This window comes from Desmodus rotundus, chromosome X (genome assembly GCF_022682495.2).
Source record: "Desmodus rotundus isolate HL8 chromosome X, HLdesRot8A.1, whole genome shotgun sequence".
Classification (NCBI taxonomy): Eukaryota; Metazoa; Chordata; class Mammalia; order Chiroptera; family Phyllostomidae; genus Desmodus; species Desmodus rotundus.
In genome coordinates, this window is record NC_071400.1 from 19,702,376 (window position 1) to 19,727,537 (window position 25,162).

A 25,162-nucleotide genomic window follows, 5' to 3' on the forward strand; every position below is an offset into this window, starting at 1 on the left:
TGCAATCCTTTTACCTACTTCTTGTATCACCTTAGTTGAAACAGACCCCAGTGCAACGCTGCTCCAGAATTCAGGTCTTCATCTCCTGCTCCACCTGTGGCCACTTTGGAGATTTCCCCACATTGCCTTCTGTCTTGGCATCTAAGAAGATTTTCATGTTGCCTCCCCAATCTGATGACATTATCCGTGGGAGGAGGCCCAAAGTGTCTCTTGGCAGCTCTGTTGCCATGCCTTTTAGCATATTTAATAACTTTTAGCTTAAAGCTTGCAGTACAAAAACTGTGTTGACATTTTCCAAGGGATTTTCCAATAATTTTCCCTGCCTAAAGTATAGAAAATGTCACGCTATTCACCCTATGGTAATAAAGCCAGCATCACCCATCTTATCAAATGGGTAACATTTGGCATCATCTATCTTACTCTGTGGATAACAGTACGTCACTCTTCATTTCATTTCATTGAATTGTTGGCCAAAACTGCTTTAGTTGCAAGTTCATTGTAAGTTCAACAAAATCAATTATCATATTCCAGGGTATTATTTTGCATACAGATATTGTTATTGCTTTCTAGAGTTACATTTTTAATGCTTAAGCATAAATAAAAGAATTAAAAACATACAGAATTAGTACTACCCATGTATAATGTGCATCCTTACTTTTCCCTAAAAAATTTGGTCAAGAAAGTGCACATTATGCATGGCAAAGTATGGTATATAGTTCTTGTCTTTCTCTGACTGGCTCATGGCACTTAGCATAATACTCTCCAGTTCTTTAGTTTGCAAAACAGCATTTCTTGCAATGGAGAGTTGGCAGTAGCCATAAAAACAAGGATGCATATCAGTGATATATGCAAATCTGATTTTGAAAGCATACCCACAATCACTATTAACCAGAGCCACATGACTACTGCATGTCCTGTAGAATGTAGGATGATTTCATATCCCAATGCAAAGAGTAGAGGCCTCAAAGAGCCAGTCTGTGTATCACTCTGTTGTACATTTCAATTTAGTTGGGCTAAACACATAGAAATACACAAATCAATCAGGGGTCAGGTTTAACCATAAGCATTAATGTTAAAATTAAAGGGATTATTTCTGACTAGATAGGAAGTTATATAAATATAACCTGGGATTGATAACAAGCCTTAAATATAAAATATTCATTTGTAAAGGGAGACAAGATCATACAATGAAAGGAAGACAAAAATTCTACTAATATAGCTCTGGCTGGTGTAGCTCAGTGGATTGTGCGTGGGCTTGCAAACTAAAGGGTCACCACTTCAATTCCCAGTCAGGACACATGCCTGGGTTGCAGGCCAGGTCCCCAGGGGTCTCATGAGAGGCAACCATACACTCATGTTTCTCTCCCTTTCTTTCTCCTTCCCTTCCCCTCCCTCTAAAAATAAATGAATAAAATCTTTAAGAAATTTCTACTTATATATAAATGATAAAACAGGTATCCTAATTTATTCAGGCCATTATTTAACTAAACCCACACAGGACAATTTAACATGATGGACACTGAGAGCCTGATTTTATTCTATACATACTGGAGGATGTCATTAAAGGATGTCACTCTAGTACTTTCAGAAATAAACACCTTTGTAGAGAATCTAAAGCAGAGGCCCCTAACAGCAGATATCGAGCTATCATGGATAATGTTATGGTGAATCTTTAGCACACTTATTTAAATGCATTGGATTAAAACAAAATTGATTTTCTCACTGCCTATTTTCCTTCTAGATACAGAACTCCAATTAAAATCAATAGATTTGAAGCTTGTAAGCACAGCACTAAATTATTAAAACCATGAGTTCTTTTAGAAAATTAACACTGATTTAAAAAGTGGAATTTTACATCGACTTACCTTCTCATTCTTAATGAGAAAGTGGCTGCAGTGTAATTTTCCTCTTTAATCAAATCTATACTTTGAATGAATTTAATCAAATAGTATTTGCAAGAAGTTACCCAGCAGAATCTTAGGAATAAGGAAAATTATCTCTTGGGTTCTGCTGCCTTTAACATTCTATGATCCCAAGGAAATGATACTGATGGCATGATGTGATCAGTAGCAAACAATTTTAGTCTTAGCAAACACTAAGAATGGAGCAGAGGAGATTATAGAATATTCTAAAAGAATGGTCTCTAATATTTTCAACAATCTACTTTCCAAAAGTAAAAGATATTATTAGAGTGTGTGTTTATGTGTGTGTATGGGTACAGGGCTAAAAAATAAAGCTTATTGTTATTTGTATGCCTTATTTACTTCTTTAAAAAATTTGAAGCAGTGCTTTAATAAATAAGAATTAACTCAGAAACCAAGTAAAATGAGAGGTGTGTGTGTGTAATAGTTGTACCTAAAAACCTAAGAAGAACTTCTACAAATGGGCATAGAAGTTAGCTCTATACTCAGCAACATGATGAACCCAACTGTATGAGAAATAAGCTTACATTAACAATGTTGTTATATTAAGAAAACCGGGGCTAGATTTTAACATCCTGTCTGATGATGATTTTGTCATTGTTATTCCCATTCCCTTACACAGGTAGTATCAGTTCATTTGGGAAAAAATCCTAAATATTGTCATATTTCCATTTTCTCAGGGAACTCCAGCTTAGAGAACTCTTCTTTTTCTTGTGAATTAATCTCCTTTCAAAGTACACCAACTTTTTCTGAACTGAAATTTCTCAAATTGATTTCCACCCTACCCTATACCCCACTGTCAACAGCATTTTTGAATATCCTAATTCCTAAACATACAGATTCATCACTTTTTATCCCCATTGATCTGTGCTGATGTTGCTGAAATCTGTTTATGTTACCAAAGCACATTTGACAACTTAACTGTTCAAATAAAGGGGGAAACACTACTGAAATTATGAGATATCTACTAATATGAGTTGAATCTTTTAATTTTTGACAAATAAAATTATAAACATAAGGCTGTTTACGTGTTCCCCACAAAACTATGGTTAAGATAATATATTGTATTAATTGAAATCTATAGTCCTTGTTCATTTAGCATTCAACTTAAAACTGTAATTCTACATTAAGGATATTCAATATCCAGTACCAAATGTGAATACAAGTACAAAATCTGATTTTTTCCTAAAAAATCCTATATGATCTGTTTAAGAATTGTAAAAGGCCATAGGATTTTAGAACTGGAAATAGCCCTTATGAAATACATGGATTTGTTTGATTTTATAATGAGTGTTTTTTAGCTGGAGGTGGGGTGAGCAATGACAAATAACCTCAGGATGGAGACAAGTGACAAAGTTCCTTAATTAGTCCTTGAACTTCCATAGCGAAAATAAGTTTAATGAGCCACTCAAAGTAATTAAATGCTTTGAACAGTACGCTCCCCAAAAAGATCTGTGGTCTACAACTTGAAATGACTTGCACTGTATCATTTCACAGTTGTAAGCAGAGAAAACGTACCATTCACCAAGCAAATTTTCACTGCCCACCCCCAAAGGACCCATAACCATTTTCAAAAATACAATCTTAGAACTCCCTTTGTCCTTTTTTGCCTCGGCTAATATCATCCTCTTCCTTTCTTTTGCTTCTTTTCACCTAGTCTCAAAGCCAGCTCAGTAGCCAGTGATGACTTTCCTGACCATCTCAGCAGCCGGGCTTGATTCGTCTTTCCTAGGAATTTTTGGTCAGGCTAGTGGGGAATCAGTGAAAGCTTTCATTAAATGAGTCTGAAAAATAAAGTCTGTACTTCAGGAAGCTCCATCATGTCTACACATTGCCTCTACTATACTTAGTGACTAATGACAGAATAGCATGATTAAAAAAAAGGGATGATGTCTGACATTTTCCAGAGAAAAACACTGACAGAACTTCATGGTTAACTGAATATGGAGATAAAGGAAATCAGTAGCTAATTACAAACAATGCCTGCTGTGCTTTTTCTCTGTTGATAATTTTGCGATTTACCAGTGTATATTTTATGGTTGATGGAGCCTTCCTCACTATATCAAGTAGTTAAGTGGCATTTGGTAGAACCTGATTATTTCATATGCTATGATCATCTCATAATTTTAATGAACTTTTGGTTAAGTACTATTGTCCTTATTGCTGACAAGGTACCTGATATGTTAATTGTAGAGTGAAGACATTTATTTGTCACAGGAGAAAACATATGTGATTATCTCTGACACTTAACACTCTCTAGTCACTTTCCTTTGAATTAAAGAAATCAATGTCCTTCTTTATATTCCTGCATAAAATTTGTCCAGTTTTATTTTCTTGCTTTAGAAACTACATAAATGTTTAAATGTATCTTTACACACAAAAAGGTATCATTCATTATAGTTACCAATACAACTTTCCATATAATTTAGCCATTGAAATTTATGTCTAGTAAACAAACAAAAATATGTCTACCTTTTTACTATAATCTGGAGTCTTTCCTTGAACTAAGCATTACAATAATGTGACCAATATACAAGTCACCTTAATAAAAACAACGTTTCCTACTATCTTACTGCATCCCTAGACTCTGAGAATATACTATAAGAAACTTCATTTCAATAAATCAGCAATTTTCAATGGGTTCCATGCCTTAAGATAGGGATTGGCAAACTTTTTCTCTAAAGGGCCACATAGTAAATGTTTTGGGCTTTGTGACAGTCTGCAGTCTCTATCACATAGTCTTCTTTTTAAACAACCCTTTAAAAATGTAAAAACTAGTTTTAGCTTGCAGATTACACACCAACAGGCTATAGGCGGGACTTGGACTTTGGGTATGGTAAGCTGACTGCTGCTCTAAGGAATCCATCGTATATAATAAATAAACTCCTCTCCAGTGAATCTAGAATGGTCTTAGTTGTACGCTCCTTGGGAGAATTGAAGAAACATTAACTCAAATCATTTTCTGTTTTGTGGTTGAGATGAAAACTGGTTGAGAAAGGATTACATTAAATACTCCAAAAATACTACTGGAGGAAGGTGATCATTATTATTTCAAAAAATACCTGCATTCAAAAATATTCACTACAGAGAAATTAAAATCCAAAATTTCAAGGAAATTTCATTTGGTCCAAAGTATAAACCAAACATTATAGTGTTGCTACCTCTTAGTAGAAAATTATTACACATAGTAGAGAAGTAATTACACATTAATGCCTCAGTATAAAATAAATTACATCTAATTCAAAATTTGCTTGGAATGGGTATATGATCATTTCTATAAATAAACAGTCATGTGTGCCTTATCTTCTATAAATAATAACCTAGTCTAGACTCCCGAGCAGAATCCTCAAAGCTTAGTTTTAGAGCTTAAGGTGTACCTACATAATCTCTACACTTTACATTTGAGGAGATGCATGCAGGCATTATTTCATACTGTAGAAGAACAGAATACAATAAATTCTGCATTCTAGTAGTTAGGAGAAAACAATTTAGTATCCTACCAGGAAAAAAATAATTAAATTCCCAAGGTCTACAACCACTTGGTCATATTAAAAAAAACTATTCTTTTACAATATACAGATCATCTTTCCAGTTAAAGGAGTTTTGAAAAATCGTCCAAAACTAAACTATGCATGATCTTTCATTCAGGATCACACTTACATTAAAACTGCATGACACACTGTCATCAAAAATATACAAAAGAGTAATTAAATTAAAATGCTTCTAGTTATACAGATAGACTCCCCTAAAGAACCCAGGCATATGGATGGGCAACAGGAGAGAGCTGTCTCTATCCTGGCAAGGCGAGGGACTATAATCTCTGAGCAGAAAACAATGTTTGGTTTTTAAGTGTGAAGATATTTATATCTTTTAAATTACTGGAAAGTTAAAAACCAACAACAGAATTAACACAGTATTTATTTATTTATTTATTTATTTATTTATTTATTTTAAATGTATTTTTAAAAATTTTTATTCAGTTAGTATTTAGTATCCATAAGTGTTCTCAGAAAAAAGCAACTGCACTACATACTACTTAGAACTCTTCTCTCAGCCAAAACATAAATCAAGAGTTCTAAAAATTCATTAGGCAAACTAATTTTAAAGTAACCCTGAGATACTACTCAGCCTTGAAGGTTCCAAAGAACTGTTTTAATCATTTCCTGAGGGAGAATTTTAAGGCCAGAACCTACTGGAAAATTAACAATAATAGTAAGTCCAGTCATTTGAAAGAACAATCCCTTCTCTTTAACTCTCTCCCCCAAATAAGTCTTAATTAGCCAAATACTAATCCAGTGATAATCTGGCACTTTTCCTTGTTTATGGAAAGTGCTCATTTTGCCTACAGAGAAAAAAAAGGCCACCCAAAATGACTAATTATCTACAAACAATTTATTTGCCCAGCACACATGCCAACAAAATTATACATCTTAAACAAAAGCAACTGAGATTACCATTCCTATGAGGTCAGCTCTTGCCCCTGGTTTTTCACAAGCTTTCTCCCAACCACATATATGCTTTACAGACATTTTCTTGCAATAACAAATTAATTTTGTAAATGTAACTCTTATCACAGAAGTCATAAACAAGAAGAAATAAATGAATTGCTATTACCTCCCCAATTTCCTTTTCTGTTAGCTTTTTCTCTTCTCTGCAGAAAGTAGAGAAATTTCCCATTCTAAAAAATATAGAGAAAATTCTCAAAACTTTAAAGCAAAAGACCAATTTTCTCCTTCCTTGGAAATACCGTCTTTCTCTTCTTCCAGAGTGCAACACCTTTTCCCTCACCTACATTTTATGTTTGCTCATGAGGCAGCACTAATCCTCTGGTATCATGAAATGCTACCTTCCCTAAGCAGGGTTTACACTGCCGTCTCCAAAATGATGCCTGAACCTTAGCAGATAGAAGATCCATAGCAACAGCAGTAATACTTTTTTTTCATTTGCTCTTACCAGAAATCACACTCCAAAAAGATGAACATGGAGGTGTCACCTATGCTAAAACCTCAAAATCAGTTCATTGTTTAGTCAAATCCCATGTTTTCATTTTATGTATCCTTTGGGAGGCTTGTAACATAGTAAAAGAGATCTTTCAGTGACAGTCACCATTTTTTTCATGAAGAGATTTTTTTTTAAAGCAGCCCTCTGGATATAAGATTTTGTCACTAAAAGGGAATCTATTCCCCCATTCCATATCACCTTAGAGTATATAGTATAATGTACCTATAACAAAATTAGCTTCAACATAAGAGCTTAGACAATAATCATAAGTTTCCCTTAACCAGAAGTCACTTGTATACTACCCATATGCTTCTGATTTTACTAACAGGTAAACTGGATTATATTTATCAAAAGCAGTTCCTTTTGTGGTGATTCTGTGTAACATTATTCTATGGGAGAAATTAGGCAGAGAATTGAGAATCTTGATAAATATAATTCTATGTAATGTCCAATTTAATTCTATTCACTAAAATAGCTCAAAACTGGTATTGAATTAAATTAAAAGTCATTTCCTATGATTTGTACTCTGTATAGAATAAGACTCATGTGAGTCCAATTTCTTCAAGAATACTAACAGTTTAAATATTAAAGGCAGAAAGAAGAATTAGCCACAAAAAATTGTAACATGTATAAAACCCTAATAACCCTATTATACACAATGTCTGTCTGGAAAAATTCTATTATTAATATAATGAAAACAGTTTGTGTGACATTGATGTAACCTCTGGCAGCCAAGGACAGTAGAGTAGAACACACATGCACAGACAATGACAACTTCACTGTACTAGTCAGTGGGGGTGGTAGACACTGTTCAGTGAGTATTAGTACTGTGTGGAAGTCACATTCAAAATGACTGAGTGAGTACAGCAATCAATCTGCATCAAACTTGCATTCAGCTTGAACATACCTCCATAGAAACTATTCAGGTGATTCAGAAGGCCACAGCTACAGGCAACTGGTGACTGGCAGCTTCATCACAACAACGCACCCACTCATGCATCACATCATCTGCGGAGTTTTTTGGCAAAACATCAAATCACCCCCCAGGTGGCTCAGCCCCGCTACATCCCAGATTTAGCACCCTGCAACTTCTGTTTTTCACCAAAACTAAAGTCACCTTTGAAAGGGAAGAGATTTGAGACCATCAATGAGATTCAGAAAAATAACATGGGGCAGCTGATAACAACAGGGAGAACTGTGTGAGGTCCCAAGGTGCCTACTTTGAAGGGGACTGAGGCGTCACTGTCCTATGTACAATGTTTCTTGTATCTTGCATCTTCTTCAATAAATGTCTCTTTTTCATATCACATGGCTGGATGCCTTCTGGACAGACCTCATATTTAGATAAAGGTACATATACACGTATGTATTTTCATTAGATTAAATATTTTTAAAAGGGGTAAAGAATTCTACATATTTTTTCTTTTTAAATTTAATTTAATTTTTAATTCATTTTTTATTGTTATGTACAGTTATCTCAATTTTCCTGCCACCCACCCCCACCCTACCCCCTTTGGGTTTGTCCATGGGTCCTTTATACAGGTTCCTTGACAATCCTTCCCCTTTTTTCCCCCATTATCCTCCTTCCCTCTGCCTACTGGTTACTGTCAGTTTGTCCTTTATTTCAATGTCTCTAGTTCTATTTTGCTTGCTTGTTTGTTTTGTTGATTAGGTTCCACTTATAGGTGAGATCATATGGTACTTCACTTTCACAGAGAATGCAGACTGGTGCAGCCACTGTGGAAAACAGTATGGAATTTCCTCAAAACACTAAAAATGGAACTGCCTTTTGACTGACCCAGCAATTCCACTGCTAGGATTATACCCTAAGAACCCTGAAACACCAATTCAAAAGAACCTATGCACCCCAACGTTCATAGCAGCACAATTCACAATATTCAAGTGTTGGAAGCAACCTAATTGCCCACCAGTAAATGAGTGGATCAAAAAACTGTGGTACATTTACATGAATATTGTACAACTGGTGAATACCTGAGGCTCCACTCCTTAGTACTAGCAGGTGCACTGAGACAAAAAATATGGCCCAAATGAAAGAACAGATCAAAGCTCCAGAAAAAATACAACTAAGCAACGAAGAGATAGCCAACCTATCAGATGCATAGTTCAAAACATTGGTAATCAGGATGCTCACAGAAATGGTTGAGTATGGTCACAAAATAGGGGAAAAAGGGGAAGGCTATGAAAGGTGAAATGAAGGAAAATGTACAGGGAACCAACAGTGATGGGAAGGAAACCAGGACTCAAATCAATGGTTTGGACCAGAAGGAAGAAATAAACATTCAAGCAGAACAGAATGAAGAAACAAGAATTCAGAAAAATGAGGAGAGGCTTAGGAACCTCTGGGACTACTTTAAATGTTTCAACATCCAAATCATAGGGGTGCCAGAAGAAGAGGAAGAGCAAGAAATTGAAAACTTATTTGAAAACATAATGAAGGAGAACTTCCCCAATCTGGCAAAGGAAATAGACTTCTAGGAAGCTCAGAGAGTCCCAAAGAAGTTGGACCCAAGGAAGCACACACCAAGGCACATCATCATTATATTACCCAAGATTAAAGAGAAGGAGAAAATCTCAAAAGCAGCAAGAGAAAAGGGGACAGTTACCTACAAAGGAGTTCCCATAAGACTATCAGCTGATTTCTCATAAGAAACCTTGCAGGGAAGAAGGAGCTGCAAAGAAATATTTGAAGTCATGAAAGGTAAGGACCTACATCTAAGACTACTCTATCCAGGAAAGCTATCATTTAGAATGGAAGGGCAGATAAAGTGCTTCCCAGATAAGGTCAAGTTAAAGGAGTTCATCATCACCAAGCCATTATATGAAATGTTAGAGGGAGTTATCTAAGAAAAAGATAAAAATATGAACGGTAAGATGACAACAAACTCACAACTATCAACAACTGAACCTAAAAAAATAAAAAGAAACTGAGCAAACAACTAGAACAGGAACAGAAATGGAGATCACATGGATGGTTGTCGGGGGGGAAGGGGAGAAGGGAATGGGAGAAAAGGTATAGGGAATAATTAGCATAAATGGTAGGTAGAAACTAGACGGGGGGAGTTTAAGAATAGTGATGGAAATGGAGAAGCCAAAAAACTTATATGTACAACCCATGGACCTGAACTAAGGGGGATAGAATGCAAGTGGGAGGGTGTGTTCAGGGTGGAGGGGAATAAAAGGGGGAAAGTGGGACAACTGTAATAGCATAATCAATAAAATATATTTTTAAAAGATAAATAACTCTATAGGCAAATGTTGAAACTTATTTCTTGAATAGATTAAAAGTGTTTTCAACCAGAAAATATACTTCATGCACAATATAGTTGATCCTTGAACAACAATGGATTTGAACTGCATAGGTCCATTTATATGCAGATTTTTTAAGCTAAATATACACTCAGGCCTCTGTATCCATGGAATTAAACAAGGGCTGATGCAAAACAGTATTTTCCATCCCAGTTGGGAATCTTCAGATGTGGATGGCTGACTGTATGTATTCTGTATGAATTGCTCTACACCATTTTTAAAAGAATTTTAAAAAATATTTATTTATTTTTAAACAGAGGAGAAGAGAGGGAGAAAGAGAGGGAGAGAAACATTAGTGTGTGGTTGCCTCTCGAATGCTTCCTACTGGGGACCTGACCTGGTCTACAACCCAGACCTATGCCCTGACTGGGAATTAAACCAGTTACCCTTTGGTTCTCAGGCAGGGGCTCAATCTACTGTGCCACACCAACCGGGGTTGTTCTATACCATTTTATATAAATGACTTCAGCATCAGAGGATTTAGGCATCTGAAATCCCCCACAAATACCAAGGGATGCTTGAATTAATTTTTTCAGGAGTCAACAGTTACACTTTTATTTTTGACTGCACAGGATTCAGTGCTCCTAACACCCATGTTGTTCAAGGGACAACTGTGGATATTTTTTGTATATATATATATATATATATATATATATATACACACACACACACACACTCCCTCAATTTTCTCCAACAAAAATCTTAATCTACCATCCAGAATAATGAAAAATAGGTCACAAGAGTCATTAAGTATCCTGGAAAACAGAAGCTATTACATAAGAGATGTGAGGTATAAGGTAAACATATCGGAAGTCTTATGCCCACTTTATATTCCCTAAAGGGATAGCAAGTCTCCTTGGGACTGAAGGAATTTATTCTAATGATAATTAAACATCTATTAAAATTTATAGGTGTATTTGTGCATATGTTTTTGAACATCCTCATTGGTAGGAAATCTTTGATTGTGAGGGATAATTTTGTTTTTATTGCTTATTTGTTCATTTTAGAAACTGAAAAGTTATTTAGGTCCAAGGCTAGTAAATGAGGTAGGTAATCAAGTTTGTTGACATTGTCTGGTGTTGGCAAACTCATTGAGTAGGCCCTATTTGCTTCTATTATTTTCAGTTCTAATCCTTTATTTGGACTAAACTCTGAGCTCTCCTATATGGTACCTGTTAGCAAATGGTAATTTATTAATCTGACAGGTAAAGAGAATAATTTAGGGAACAGAAACTGGAATCAGAAGGGCCATTTAGGAAGTGGCTTGTTATTTTCTTAATGATTGATTCAGAAGTAACTTCCACTCCACCTCCAGGAATTTACATATGTAAACACAAGTTGGCTTCCAAAGTCATGATGACTGTGAATGGCTATTTTTGATGTAACAGCAGCCCAAGGTTATTAACTCCAGGACTTTTTGAGGAGGGGGTAAGAGTGAGTAATAAGGGTTAGGGATAGGAGTTCTAAATAATAAAAATTGGACAGATGTATCAAAATTGGCAAAAAAAAGTCTTAAAAATGTGTATCTTTGGAGGAAATATTGCCACTTACTGGAATTTAGGATACTGGCATTTTATTTTAATTTAGCCAAATTGCATTTTCACAACTATAAGCACAAACAGATTTCAAGTCTTTAATAAACCTGCTTGCATTTGAAGATGGCACTTATCGAGCTTTCAAAGCTACCTGGATCAAAGAAAACAAATGGAATACCCATCACTGAGACATTGGAAGCTGTAGAATTAAACACAAAATTGAGTTTGGCCTCTTGAAATGATAATTGGAAATCATGTTATTTTAATTTCTCAAAATTTCATCTATTTCCATTCAAGACCTCCCATCTGGGTCTTCACCCCTGAACAAACCTGTAATTAATTACTTCTGCTTGGATGTGTGGCCAGCACTTAAAATTCAAAATTTCTAAAAATGAACCCATTTTTTTTCAAACTCAAGCCATATCTTTGAGTCTTTACTCTCCTATCATATTTTTCTATTTCCATATCCAATTAGTCACCAAGTTCTGTTAGTCTTCCTTGAGTCGTGCTCACAGCAGTCCTCAGACCAGCAGAGCAGCTGGGAACTCATTAGACATGCAAATTCAGAGACCCCACTGCAGACCTCCTGAATCAGAACTGCTGGAGATGGGGCCTGGAAGTCTTTGTTTTAACAAATCCTCCAGCTGGTTCTGGTGTATGCTTAAGTTTGACCATTATTGCCCTAGATCAAATCCTTATTAACTAAAGCCTGGGATATTATAATATTCACATATCGTATCTAGCCTTCCATTTCTTCAACCCAGCCTGTTGGGTGGAAAGCCTAATGCAATCTCCCAAAAACAAACCAACAAACAAATAAAAAAAAACCCATTGCTCTCATCAGTTTACTTTCTTGTTGAAAAGCTCCCTGTTGTAGACAGGGTTAAAAAGAACTGTTTCAGTCTGGCATTAAAAGCCCTTTATAATTTGATCCTAACAATTCATGGCAATAAACACCTACCTCAAACCTCTGTTATAGAAAAAACTTAGTATGTGCCCCTTTGTCCTTTTCTCTTGTCTGACTCCCACATTTCTTTAAGGGTTTTTTGAAGGCTTCCCTGCCTAGAAAAAATGTAGTGCAGTGGCAAAAGCATGAGTGTATACCTGAAAAGGTACTCCATAAATGAGAGTTCCCATCCTTAATCCAGTCTTCCTTGGAAGACTTCCTTGGAATGCTTCTAAGGCAGTGTCTATCCTATTTGGAATTCATCACTATTGCTCTACATTTTTAGATTTCTAAGTGGATTGGTGTCTAGTTTTCCCAATTATAGTATAAGCTTCTTGAGGTCAAGGACTTTTATACTTTTTGTGTCTCAAAGTCAGGCATTAAGCACCATGTCCTACACAAAGTAGGCCTTCCAAACTTTGCTGTAAATATTTTCTAGCTTAAATAAGCACACCCTGTTGTTTCATGAAAACTAAGCATGTAAATACATTAAACCTGAACCACCAGTGTCCAACCTGGGAAAATCAATAAATTACCACTTACTGACAGGCAGGTAGATAGACTCAGAGTTAAACCCAAATAAAGAATTTGAACTAAACTAGAGAAGCAAACAGGACCTTAATTAATGAGTTTGCTAACTGTCCTTCCCATGGGGTCAGTAGCACTTAAAAAATACATTTAAAATATGCTTATTTCCCTGAGGCTGCCAGACCCACTGACTATAGCCTCCTTAACCACAAGAGGTCAAAGTTCTATTTTCTATCACCATACTTAGTAGCACGTATGCATGCTTTGCAGATTGGTTTCTGTAGTGCTTCTGCTTAAACTTAAGGCAGGCAGCAGGAAATTGACACCAGGGAGTTGGAAAACTTTCCCAGCTCTAGTGGGCAGTCCTAATGATGAGGCAGAGGCTTTGGGGATAAATTATGACTATGGATTCTATTGGCTCAGTTTCTCAAAAAATTTTTCCACTATTATTATAACTTATGCCCCACCCGATTATCTATGTTGTCCATCTCTTCCTCATCACCCACTACTGTATTACTTATACTATACTGCATCAATGAATTAAGTCCCAGTTTAATATAATATACTGTAAAGTAGTATGTCCAAAGCTGATGGGTTAATGGAAAGCTGGGGGAGGGGGACAAAAAGTCACTAACAGAGCAACTCAGAAATGTATTTTCAACAAGAAATGGATGTGTCTAGATGTTCTTGAAGTATTTCTTCCACCTGCCAAAAATTCACTCCTAGGATTGTGTTACTAGCTACTGTTGAAATCTGCTAGAGTAACTCACTGGTGTGCTTAAAAATTTCCTAACACTTCTAATGTGGTATGGATTTCAAATCCAGGAAAACTTCATTAAGTTGATACTGGTAAGCTGTTTTTATAATTCAAAGCAACTGTTATTCTTCAGCAACAAACTCTACTGTTCTATAATAAACAAATTGAAAAATCCAATGATGATGGATTTGAATCCCATTTTTTTCAGTCCTTTGAATTTTAAATTAATAGGGTTTTACAGATTTCTCCCACCACTTTTTTTTTAAATAGGCAAAAGGGGCTTGGGAAAAAATCACTAAGAACACATAATCTCTGTACAATGTTCACAAAGTAAAGTTGAAAATTTTTTCTATGAATATTTTATGAGAAAAGCACAAAAACATAATGCCATGGATTTCCTCCACAAGACACTTTTAAAAAATCCTCACCTGATGACATTTTTTCATTGCTTTCAGAGAGAGAGGAAGTGGGGTGGGGGAGGGGGGAGAGGGAGAGAGAGTGAGAGAGAGGGAGAGAGAGACCGAGAGCCAAATGGAGAGAGAGACAGATGTGAAAGACAAACATTAAAAGAAACATGGACTGGTTGCCCTCTTGGACACACTCCAACCCAGGATCAAACCTGCAACATGGGTATGTGCCCCAACTGGGAATAGAACCCACAGCCCTTCAGTCTAGGGGATGACGCTCCAAACAACAGAGCCACACTTGCCAGGGCAACAACACATTTTTGAAGTTACTTGACCAAAAAGGAGGAAATTGGATACAAAAATATAATTAGAATATTTTCAACTTTTTCACCTAAGCTGTCTACAATTTTGCTTACTCTAGTCTGCAAGAAGTATGAACCAAAATTCTGTTCTAATTTTGCTAGAATATCCAGAGCTATGCCTTACCAATTGGCTAATCAGATATCTTAGGGCATGGATTATTCTAATTTATGATCATATAACAAATGAAGGAAACCAAAGGGCAGTGGGATGCTTTCAGGAAAACGCTGCAACAAGTCCAGAAAAGGCTGAGGGGGAGGGTAGCTCTGTCTCCAGTGAGACAAATTCTGGCGAGAAGTGGTGGGGAGAAACAGGTAGGAATACAGGAAAGATAGGATCTGCTTTGCACTAGGTTTTCTGGTTTCTTTGAATGTGAAAGTCAGGTAATCCACCTCAATTACATGAGATTTGGGGAAGGGGCAACAAAGAGGATGATGGGCAGAGTTGACTAGCAATGTGCTGTTTTGTGCTCAAATCCAGATGTTCAGGCATTTTCTCCCTCTTGGATAACTCTTCCTATTTCATAGCATTGTTGAGACAAATTAGTTGGTATTTTTTAAATGTTTGATTTCTATAATCATCAATTCAAAGATGTTTTCCTTATCATAAAACTAAAATGGCAGGTGACCAAATGAGAGATGTACTTAATGTGAAGTCAAAATATTACTTGTGCATATTTTATCGAGTTTTGCTCTTTTAAAAATGAGCTAACTCCTGCCATTCCTCCAGAGACATTGTTTTAAACATCCCTGTGGTGTGGAAATTCTTTGGGATGAAAAATGTAAAGGAGTTTGTTGTATCACAACTAATGCTAGTGTTAATTCTTGTTCCCCCAACTCCATTTTCTAGCAAAAAATAAAATGAGTAAAACCACCACTCTTTCAAAAGATATAACTCAGTCACAAACTATCATCAGGCTGCCCCAAATTTTACTATTAGATTTACTTTTTAAGGCACTATTCCATATAAAATATGAACATCATGAGAGATGTCATACTGTAAGACATTAATCTAAAGCAACTTACTATGAATATAATTTATCATACTCTCTCTAATAAAAATTGGCCCTAGTTACTAGGAAAGCAACGAAGCTCCTTATTCTCTCTAAGGCCTTGGAAAGCAAGGTAATGAGAGCTTCAGTGTGTGAACCACTGATTAATTAGAAGTGTATTTTCTTAGACATAATGCATATAATACATTAAATTCACTTTGGTTAAGTACAAAAAGTCTATATTGTGTACATATAAATTAGTCTTTATGAGCTATAAGAATTTAAGCATCACACACTATATTTAAAGAAACAAAATGGAAAAATGTTTAAAAACTTAATTTATACTGAACTCAGCCAACATGTTTACATATAATTCATACCTAATAGTATAAAGAAAGGTAAAATATGTGGTGTTTGCCTTCAAGAAATTTACAACCCAGTTTGGAAGACAAGTATAACATATATAGTTAGAGAAATTCTAAAACAACATATAAATCAAGGATTGGGTTGTTGGCTACTGTCAATAGATCCAATAGATGCTTGGAAACTGGAGAGGTTTCTGTAGCCTGGAACATTCAGAGAAAGTTCACGGAGAAAGAAAGATGGTGAGCTTGAAAATCAGGTAGGATTTGGTCAGTCAGTGACTACTAAATTGTAACCGGCATGGTAGAACAAAAAGGATTTCTTGTTGAAAAGTAGTGATAATTAAAAGTTTAAATTTGTAGAGAGGAGCCAGAAAACAGGAAGTCTGGAAAGCTGATAAGAGGATTTGGGGTCTGGTGGTAGTAGTAGTATGTATGTGTAGAGGGTAACTGGATTTCAATAGAAAAATGGGGGTTATCATGCAGAAGAGAGATGAGACAATCACAGTTTTCACGTGATTAGCCTAGCATTGTTTTGCAGGATGAACTGTCCACATACATAACACCTTTTATAAAGGAGATCAAAATATATTCCACAGATGATAGTTAGTTCATCTAATAGCATCTCATTGAGGCAAAGGAAATGCAGGTTTTATTATTTCTCATTTTGTAGATGAATGCTCAAAGTCACGAAATAAATGAAAGGCAGAATAAAAAGAGTATCACGATGTTTAATGTTTCTTAAGTATTTGCTAAATTATATTTTCTAATTTTCTATGATACAAGCAAGGGAGGTACAAGGAGGAACTTTTTTGTCAAATGTCATTTCTAGACTCTCATTACTGTTCAAGGCACAGGTCTTACCAGACTCTATTACTGTTAACTCTTCATATGGCCCCTAGCTCCCTAACCCCATATCTGCCAACCAACTCCAACTCTCAGCTAACAGTTGTCTTGGATCATTCTGTTCCAACTAGTCTTCTGCCATTATCATTAGCATATTCAACATCTCTGTATCAAACTCTCACCAAGGACAATGGCTCGAGTTTTCTTAAATTATATTTTCTTGATTATGCTATAACAGTTGTCCCAATTCTCTCCCTTTTCCCCCTCCACCCAGCACACCCCACTCCCTCAGGTGACCCCCCCCACTATTGTTCACGTCCATGGGTCATGCGTATAAGTTCTTTGGCTGCTCCATTTCCTATACTGTGCTTTACATTCCCATAGCTATTCTGTAACTACCTATTTGTATTTCTTAATCCTCTCACCTCTTCATCCATTCTTCCCCTATACACCCCTCCCATCTGGTGACCATCAAAAGGCACTCCATAACCATGATTCTGTCTCTATTCTTCTTGTTTGCTTAGTTTGGTTTTTTTTAGACTCAATTTTTGATAGATATGTATTTTTTGCCATTTTATTGTTCATAGTTTTGATCCTCTTCTTTTTCTTAAATAACCCTTTAACATTTCATATAATAATGGTTTGGTGATGATGAACTCTTATTTTTTTCTTGTCTGGGAAGCTCTTTATCTGTCCTTCAATTCTAAGTGATAGCTTTGCTGGATAGAGCAATCTTGCCTGTAGGTTCCTGCTTTTAATGACTGGGAATATTTCTAGCCAATCCCTTCTAGCCTAAAAAGTTTCTTTTGACAAATCAGCTGACAGTCTTATGGGAACTCCCCTGTAGGAAACTAACTGCTTTTCTCTTGTGCTTTTAAGATTCTCTCTTTATCTTTAGCCTTTGGCATTTTAATTATGATGTGTCTTGTAGGGGGCCTATTTGTATCCATCTTGTTTTGGACTGTCTGTGTTTACTGGACTTGCATGTCTATTTCCTTCACCAAATTAGGGAAGGTTTTTTTCATTATTTTTTCAAACAGAATTCCAATTTCTTGATCTTTCTCTTCTTCTTCTGGCACCCATATGATGCAAATGTTGGACTGCTTGAAGTTGTCCCAGAGGCTGCTTACAGTATTCTCATTTTTTTGGACTCTTTTTTTTTCTTGTTGCTGTGATTGATTGATTTTTGCTTCCTTATGTTCCAAGTCATTGATTTGATTCTCGGCTTCATTCCCTCTACTGTTGTTTCCCTGTAAGTTGTTCTTTATTTCAATTAGTGTATCCTTTGCTTCTGACTGGATCTTTTTTTATGCTGCTGAGGTACACACTAAGTTCCTTGAGCATCCTTATAACCAGTGTTTTGAACTCCATGTCTGACAGATTGCTTATCTCCATTTTGTTTAGTTCTTTTTCCTGGGGTTTTCATCTGTTCTTTCATTTGTTCCATGTTTCTTTGTCTCCTCGTTTTGGCAGGCCCCCTTTGTTTGTTTCTATGTATTAGGTAGAGCTGCTTTGACTCTGTGGCTTGGTAGTGTGGCCTAATGTGGTAGGTGTCCAGTAGGGTAGAGTGACATAGTGTCCCCTATCACCCAAAGGTCAGTACTTGAGGTGTGCCCTTCATGTGATCTGATTACACCCTCCTCTTGTAGTTGAGCCTTGGTTGCTGTTCACAGGTCAATGGGAAGGATTTACCCAGGCCAATCAGCTGCAAGGACTGGCTATGACTACTATCAACCTCTGTCCTCCGTGGATGATCAGCTGGACAAGGGGAGGGTGGTGGTGCTCTGATTTGGTCCCTAGCTACCCGCTGGGTATGGAGGACCTGGGGTTTCCCAGGTGGTGCAGGCCAACTTTAGCCCCTACCTGTGTCTTGCCCAGGGCCACGCTGTCTGAGCTATAAAGCAATGTGAGATGGTTGCTATTTGTGCTGGGCTTGGAGATTACTAGAGGAAGACAAGTTGTGAACCTAGGCTGGCTGCTGCTAGTGCCATGCCTCGAGGCTTTTAGCAATAAGTATGGGGGCTGGAGGCTTGCTGAGGCTGTGGCTGTTGCTTGTTTGAAAGAATTTAGGAAGTTGTGAAGCATGAGCCACATCTAGCCATTTAAATGGAAAAGCTACTGTTAACAGCTGTAAGATGGGTGGAGAGAGCTTCAGAGGATCTCCAGGATGGGGCAAGCAGTGTTAGCCATGTTGATGGGGTCTCACATATGGTACCTGCCTGCTGACTCTGTGGCTCTGGGCAGGGAGGGTTCAGAAAAGGGACAATGGCCTCTACTCACCTTTCTGTCTAGGAAAAAGCTGTCCCCCAGCTCTTGCCTTGATGCCAGGCAGTCCCATTCCTCCCTGTATGCCACTGGGGCCTTTCAAGCTGTCCCTCCCCCACCTACTGGAGCTCAGAGGGAATAAGTCTGAGTAAGTCTGTGTGTGTGTTTTTTAACAGGAATGGCTTGGGACTCCAGAAGTTTCTTCCACAAACTCGATCCCTGATGGTTTTTACATCCAGAAGTTATGGAGACTTCTATTCCTGGCACTGAAATCCTGGGCTGGGGGGCCTGGTGTGGGGCTACAGCCGTACCACTCTGAAGGTGTCTGATCTTATCTGGTTTGGGTTTATCAATGCAAGGTAATGCTTTCCACTTCCAGCTCAAAATGCAAAACTGATTATTCCCTTCAGAAGATTCAGGGGAGGTAAGAACTCCACATATCAGATTTTGGCATCAAACTGAATTCCTTTTCTCTAATTTAGGTTTCATCATGAAAATTAAAAAGTTAAAGAATTCCCTCCAGTTTACTCCCTCTGGATCATAACACATTTTTTCTTCCTCTCATGTACCTTAAAATCATTGGTCCTTTCCTTACAAGCTAATCTTTCACCTATGTTTTCTATCTCACGAGGGCCCTCAATTCCACATATTCTCTCTGGCATTATGACCCTCTCCCTCCTTGGTGGCTCACATCGTTCAATTTCAAGAAAAGAGACTGGCATATAGTAAATGCTCAGTAAATGTCTGATAAATGACTAACCACCAGATCTACATTTCAAGTATTTGCTAGACCTTTTTATAAAAAAAATCTTCGTTTAAGTATATTGATATACAAAAAAAGTACCTATTTAATGTATACAATTTGATGAGTTTGGACATACGCATATACCCGTGAAACCATCACCACAATCAAGGTAATAGACATATTGTCTTACATTTTTACTTTGTCATCCCATTGTTACCTCAAACCTCACAGAAATTAAAAAAAACTAAAGCAATAAACCTGTTTATTTACATTCAACTATTTACTCTTTAATGATTTAAAACATGTTTTTTCTTTGAAGTTTTCAGTTATAAATCATACTTAAGTTTAAGATATTTCCTCTTAAACAGAAATCATTAACTTCCTACTAGATCTGACTCTTTTCCCTGACTTTCCAATTATTTAAGATGTACCATAATTCTCCCAGTTCCCCATATTCAACACCACAAAGGCTTAGATTCCTCCTTCTGTAAATAACTAATTATTAAGTCTGGTAATCATATATTTCTTCTTCACAGTATTAGGCATATGAAAGGCAATTAATTCAAGATCCATTGCATCTGGACAGATGATTGTCCCACTAAAATAGCCTCAGTAGATCAAACTGTCTCAAGTCTCTCAGTCCTCCAGATTATCCAGTTATCCAGCCTTGAGATTTCTCTTCCTATATATAACTTTGTTCATTGAGTCTCCCTTACTCAGAAATGTATAATGGCTAGTCCAAAGGCCCAAAGCCTTCCTTAGCATTCAAGAACCAATCTGGACCTAATAAAATTTTCCTATCTTACCTCCTATTATTTCTCTAAAGGAATTCTTCATCATAGTCTCAATGATTTTATCCCACTCTCAAAGACTGTGTGAACATGCACACTTGGCAGTGTGCCCTTCCCTGTCTACATGCCTTTGCTCGGGTTATATCCCTGCTTGGAAATGCCTTCCCCAGTATAGATCCTAACAATCATTTGGGGGTCAGTTTACCTTCTGTAAACCTTCAACTCTTCCAGTCAGAAACTTCTATTATAGAGTAAGTATCACGGATTTTGCATTATTTGATATTTCATGTGGTAGATTTAACACCACAACATTTTAAGATTTTTAGGGGCAGAGATCATGTAATATACCTCTCTATCCTTCCCAGAAGCCAGTAACTAATTTCACCAATGCAAGGCAATGTTTTCTACCTCTTAGATAGAAGTTTTCAATAAGTGTTCATTAATCCTTAGACTTCATTTCAATCTCACACCTCAAATATCAACCATTTAAAAAATTGTACCAATTTGGTCATATTTAAAGATACATGAATGCTAATTTTTAAATTCTTTAGGAGGAACTTAAAAAAATTCTTTCTCAAGAGGCAAACACTTAGTATTCCAATTCAACATTCAGTTTTATTCTCCTACCTACATTTTATGAAAGATTTAACAACCAGTTTAGAACATTTCATAAATACTAATGCAGGTTCTAAGGGGGAATATTTTAAACTTAAGTATGATTTATAACTGAAAAACTTCAAAGAAAAAAACATGTTTTAAATCAATAAAGAGTAAATACTTCAATGAAAAGAAACAGGTTTATTGATTCATTTTTTTAAAAAGTTGTGTTGTTAAAAAAGAGTTGTCCTTTAAATATTTTTCGAGAGTTTAGCTCCTGGTGTGGAAAATTCCTTTAGTCATATACTAAAAAAGTAAGCACAAATTAAGTACAAAAAAAATTATATCCCCCAAATTTGGTGTAATGAATATTTGGCAAAAATATTCATTACCACAATATTAAGAAATATCAACAATGAGTTTAAATAACTAATTCATAAGGAAGAGTTTGAACTGGACCAGATCCTGGGTTTTCTTTCGTCACTCCAAGTTACTTTTCTATTTTAAACTAGTGGCAACAGAAATTTCTTTGTTTGAAAGTCAGGAATGCTGGAAGTCTTAAGTGATAGAACAGGTAGCTCAGCTTCTACTTCATGTCTCTCCTGGGGTGAGGGGGTGGGGGGAGGAGAAATACACTGTGGATAAAGTAATTTTCTTTTTATTTCTGGAAAAATCATTTTTTCCATCAATCTTCATAATTCTCTAAAATAAACTGTTAAAAACTTATAGGCCAGGCGACCGCTTCACTCTGATTTGTGGAAACACTTACTATACACTAATTTCAAGAACACATGGCTAATTCAAGTTTTCTTACTAGTCTAAAGGTTTAAAAGTTACTTCTAACTCTTTAACAAAACTCTAGGGGAATTTCACAAGCACATGATATATTCCTGCATCTCATCTGCAATATTTTTTAACAAAAGAATAGTAAAAGAAATCTAGGCTCAAGAGTTACACTACAGGCCTTCAAACTTATTTTTAGGGTACTGTACAATTTTAACTGTGGAAAAAGTTTGTGTTGCACCAAATGCTAAAAACCACATCTACAAAGAGAATTGAATTAGGAAGTTAAGAATTTACCATTTTCATTAAGATGGAGAAAGTGACAAACACATATTCCTCTTTTCTTTGCTAATATTGAGATGATTGCCCTCTCCAAATTAGGTTGAACAAAGTAATCACAAGTTTGGGAAGGCAGAAGGTGAAAGGCAGAATTTGTCATTTAAAATACGTGATTCACATTCTAAACCACCTTAATTAACATTTAGAAATTCAAGAGATAGGGAACACAGATAATTCAACAAAGCCGAAACCAGTAAGAAATACTGAACAGCAAGCAGTTCCTAAACCATATAAAGTAAAGACAATTCAAATAAGGACCAGAAACCATATAAATCAAATAAAGTCAAGACAAATGAAATAAAGACCAGAAACTCTTTTCTCCTTAGTACACAGTTTTCCAGCACAGTTTTCCACAATCACAAACTTGATGAAGGGGAGGCACTCTGCTGACAATGCAAGCAGGCTGCCTTGCACACAATGGAGAGAAAAGCTTGGAAACCCTCGGAGACAAACTTTACTACTGTAAGGATCTACTATCCACATAATGGTAAGGAGGATACAATGAGAATTTTTTCAGACTTTCTTTCACATCAGACACAGCAGAACTGTAGTTATTATTGCAAACTACCAATTTCCTTAATACAATCAAAGGCAGAACTGAATGAATGGGGTGTGGGGCAGGGTATATGGGGGAAAGAGGGGGGGTAGCCTGAAAAGAAAAAAGTTTGGGGCATTTTGTAAAGCTTGAATGGATTAACCTTTTTAGAAGCCCAACTATTTCTCACTTCCCTTTTTCTTCCTCTCTTTTTTAATTAAATACACACCAACTTCCTGGGACTCAACACAGACTTGCCCTACATGCAGCTAAAAAGGCCTGGTGCTTAGGACACACTGGAGTCCTTAGGTAAGATATATGTCTAACACAAATAGTCCTTTTGGGGAAAGTATCTTAAAAATCATTTTTTGTCACCATGTATAATGTGACTGATTGCTTAAGAAATAAATGAATTCCATGCATCAATTAGTAGTAAATCGAGGCCCCAAGCCACACGTCTTTGTTTTCAGAAATATAAATTATTTACTAATCTAAATATTTTTTGAACTTGAAAAAAGTTTCCTCTCACAGTTTTAGAAGATAATGAAGGACTGAGGCTTTAGTGTTTCTAGTCTCTGAGTTATTCATAAATAGGTTGTTTTCGCTATGTAACAAAGGAAAAAAGTAAAATGTGAATGTTTAAAAGTTAGTAAACTTGGATAACATTTAGTTAATAGCTTGAAATGCACCGATTTAAAACCATAACAGCACAAAAAGTATGGACATAGCTCATTTCTTTTTTAATTAAATGAAAATAGAATGGGGGGTGGGGGCTCAGTAAATCTCCAGTAAGAAGTTGCTTCCTTTAACCACATGCAACAGTCATCTTGTGGGAAAGGCAGGGGGAGGGGGCTGCAGAGCCATCTCCTAGGTGACCCTGATATGGGACCCAGCATTTCTCACGCCGAACTAAGGACTGGGCCAGGTGGGAGAGCGAGATACAACTTCGCCATTAAGAAGCGGCACCGAAAAGGGAAACGAAGTCACCTCGCTCTCCACTCTACGCACACAGGAAGAGCCCAATTCAATGCCGCCGCCACCAACACCCCTTGTCTTGCTCAGCCCCAACTTGTGTATGCATGAAAGGGTGGGGGAAGCACAACTTGCGTTTTACCCCACAAATTCGGAGACCCCTCCATCTCTCCAAAGTTAAGTCCTCCCACCTCCACTCCCTAAGGGTACCACGCTCGGCAGGCGCAGGTGTCTCGCTCTGGCCTTTTTTTTTTTTTATAACCGCTTCCCCCCACCCCCATCCCCACATCCATGCGCGCCCCAGTCCTTCTCCGCCTTCCCGGCGCAGTGCACCACCTAGCCTGAACACCAGGAAACACTTAAGAGCCCAATTCCCATGTCACCTGGACCGAGCCCCGGGCCCTGCCTTCAGGGGCGCCCAGGGGCCGCCTCTTGACACGGGTGCCCTGAGCGGATCGCGCTACGGACTCCCGGGCGGTCACGTGGGCGGCTAGGCGGCCTGGGCTTCCTCACCTGCATCCCGGGCACTTGGACAGCCACCGGTGAGTGGGCCATGAATGCGACTGCTGCTTCGCACTGCTTCTGCGGTGGTGGCGCCTTGGGCTGGGGCTGGCTCCTCCTCCGTGGGTAGCTCTGCGGCCCTCCCAGGCTTTTCAACCCGGGCCTGGAAGGACACACAGAAGTGGGGTTACTAGACTAGAGGTGGTAGCCACGGGCTGCGAGGTAGGCATTTCGTGGCGGGACTCCCTGGGACTCAGTCTACCTTTATGGCGCCCGCCGGCCGCTGTAGCCGCCGCCTCCGCTGCTGCTCCTACTCCTTAATGCGGGGCGCTGTGTGTGGCGGTGGCTGGGACCTGGGCTCGAGTGATGCCGCTCGTCTGCGCCTCGCCGCTTTAGGAAGAGGAGGTGGAGGCGCCCCAGCAACCCGCCCGCTCGGCTGGCCGGGGAGGTGGCTAGGGGCGGTTCCTCCGTTGGCCCTGCCCCCGTCCGGCAGCCGGGCGTTGTCTGGAGAGCTAAAGCTCCAAGTGAAGGGGTTTGCTTGGGGTTGTTGGAGCCTGAGAAGGTGGAGACTCTTCAGGCACGCGGAGAGGATAACCCAGAGACTGCGAGACCTGGAACACGGCTTGGCCTGGAGAGAGAACGGAAGAGTTTG

General features: G+C 37.7%; 1 protein-coding gene across 3 annotated transcripts in view; it reads right to left on the reverse strand.

Annotated features, from left to right (window-relative positions):
• STK26 (serine/threonine kinase 26) overlaps nucleotides 1-24,916 on the reverse strand; it is a 67,195-nt gene extending 42,279 nt beyond the window's left edge. Inside the window, exons 1-3 of one of the 3 annotated variants that reach the window (XM_071220283.1) lie at nucleotides 24,523-24,669; nucleotides 7,831-7,931; nucleotides 6,537-6,600 (exon numbers count right to left, since the gene is read on the reverse strand). In XM_071220283.1, coding sequence (XP_071076384.1) covers nucleotides 6,537-6,599 — 63 coding nt within the window. In that variant the 5' untranslated portion in view covers nucleotide 6,600; nucleotides 7,831-7,931; nucleotides 24,523-24,669. Of the gene's footprint in view, nucleotides 1-6,536; nucleotides 6,601-7,830; nucleotides 7,932-24,522; nucleotides 24,674-24,772 lie in introns of those variants that run through there. The other 2 variants (XM_053917421.1, XM_053917422.2) reach the window with 2 other exon arrangements.
• Nucleotides 24,917-25,162: the final 246 nt, after the last annotated feature.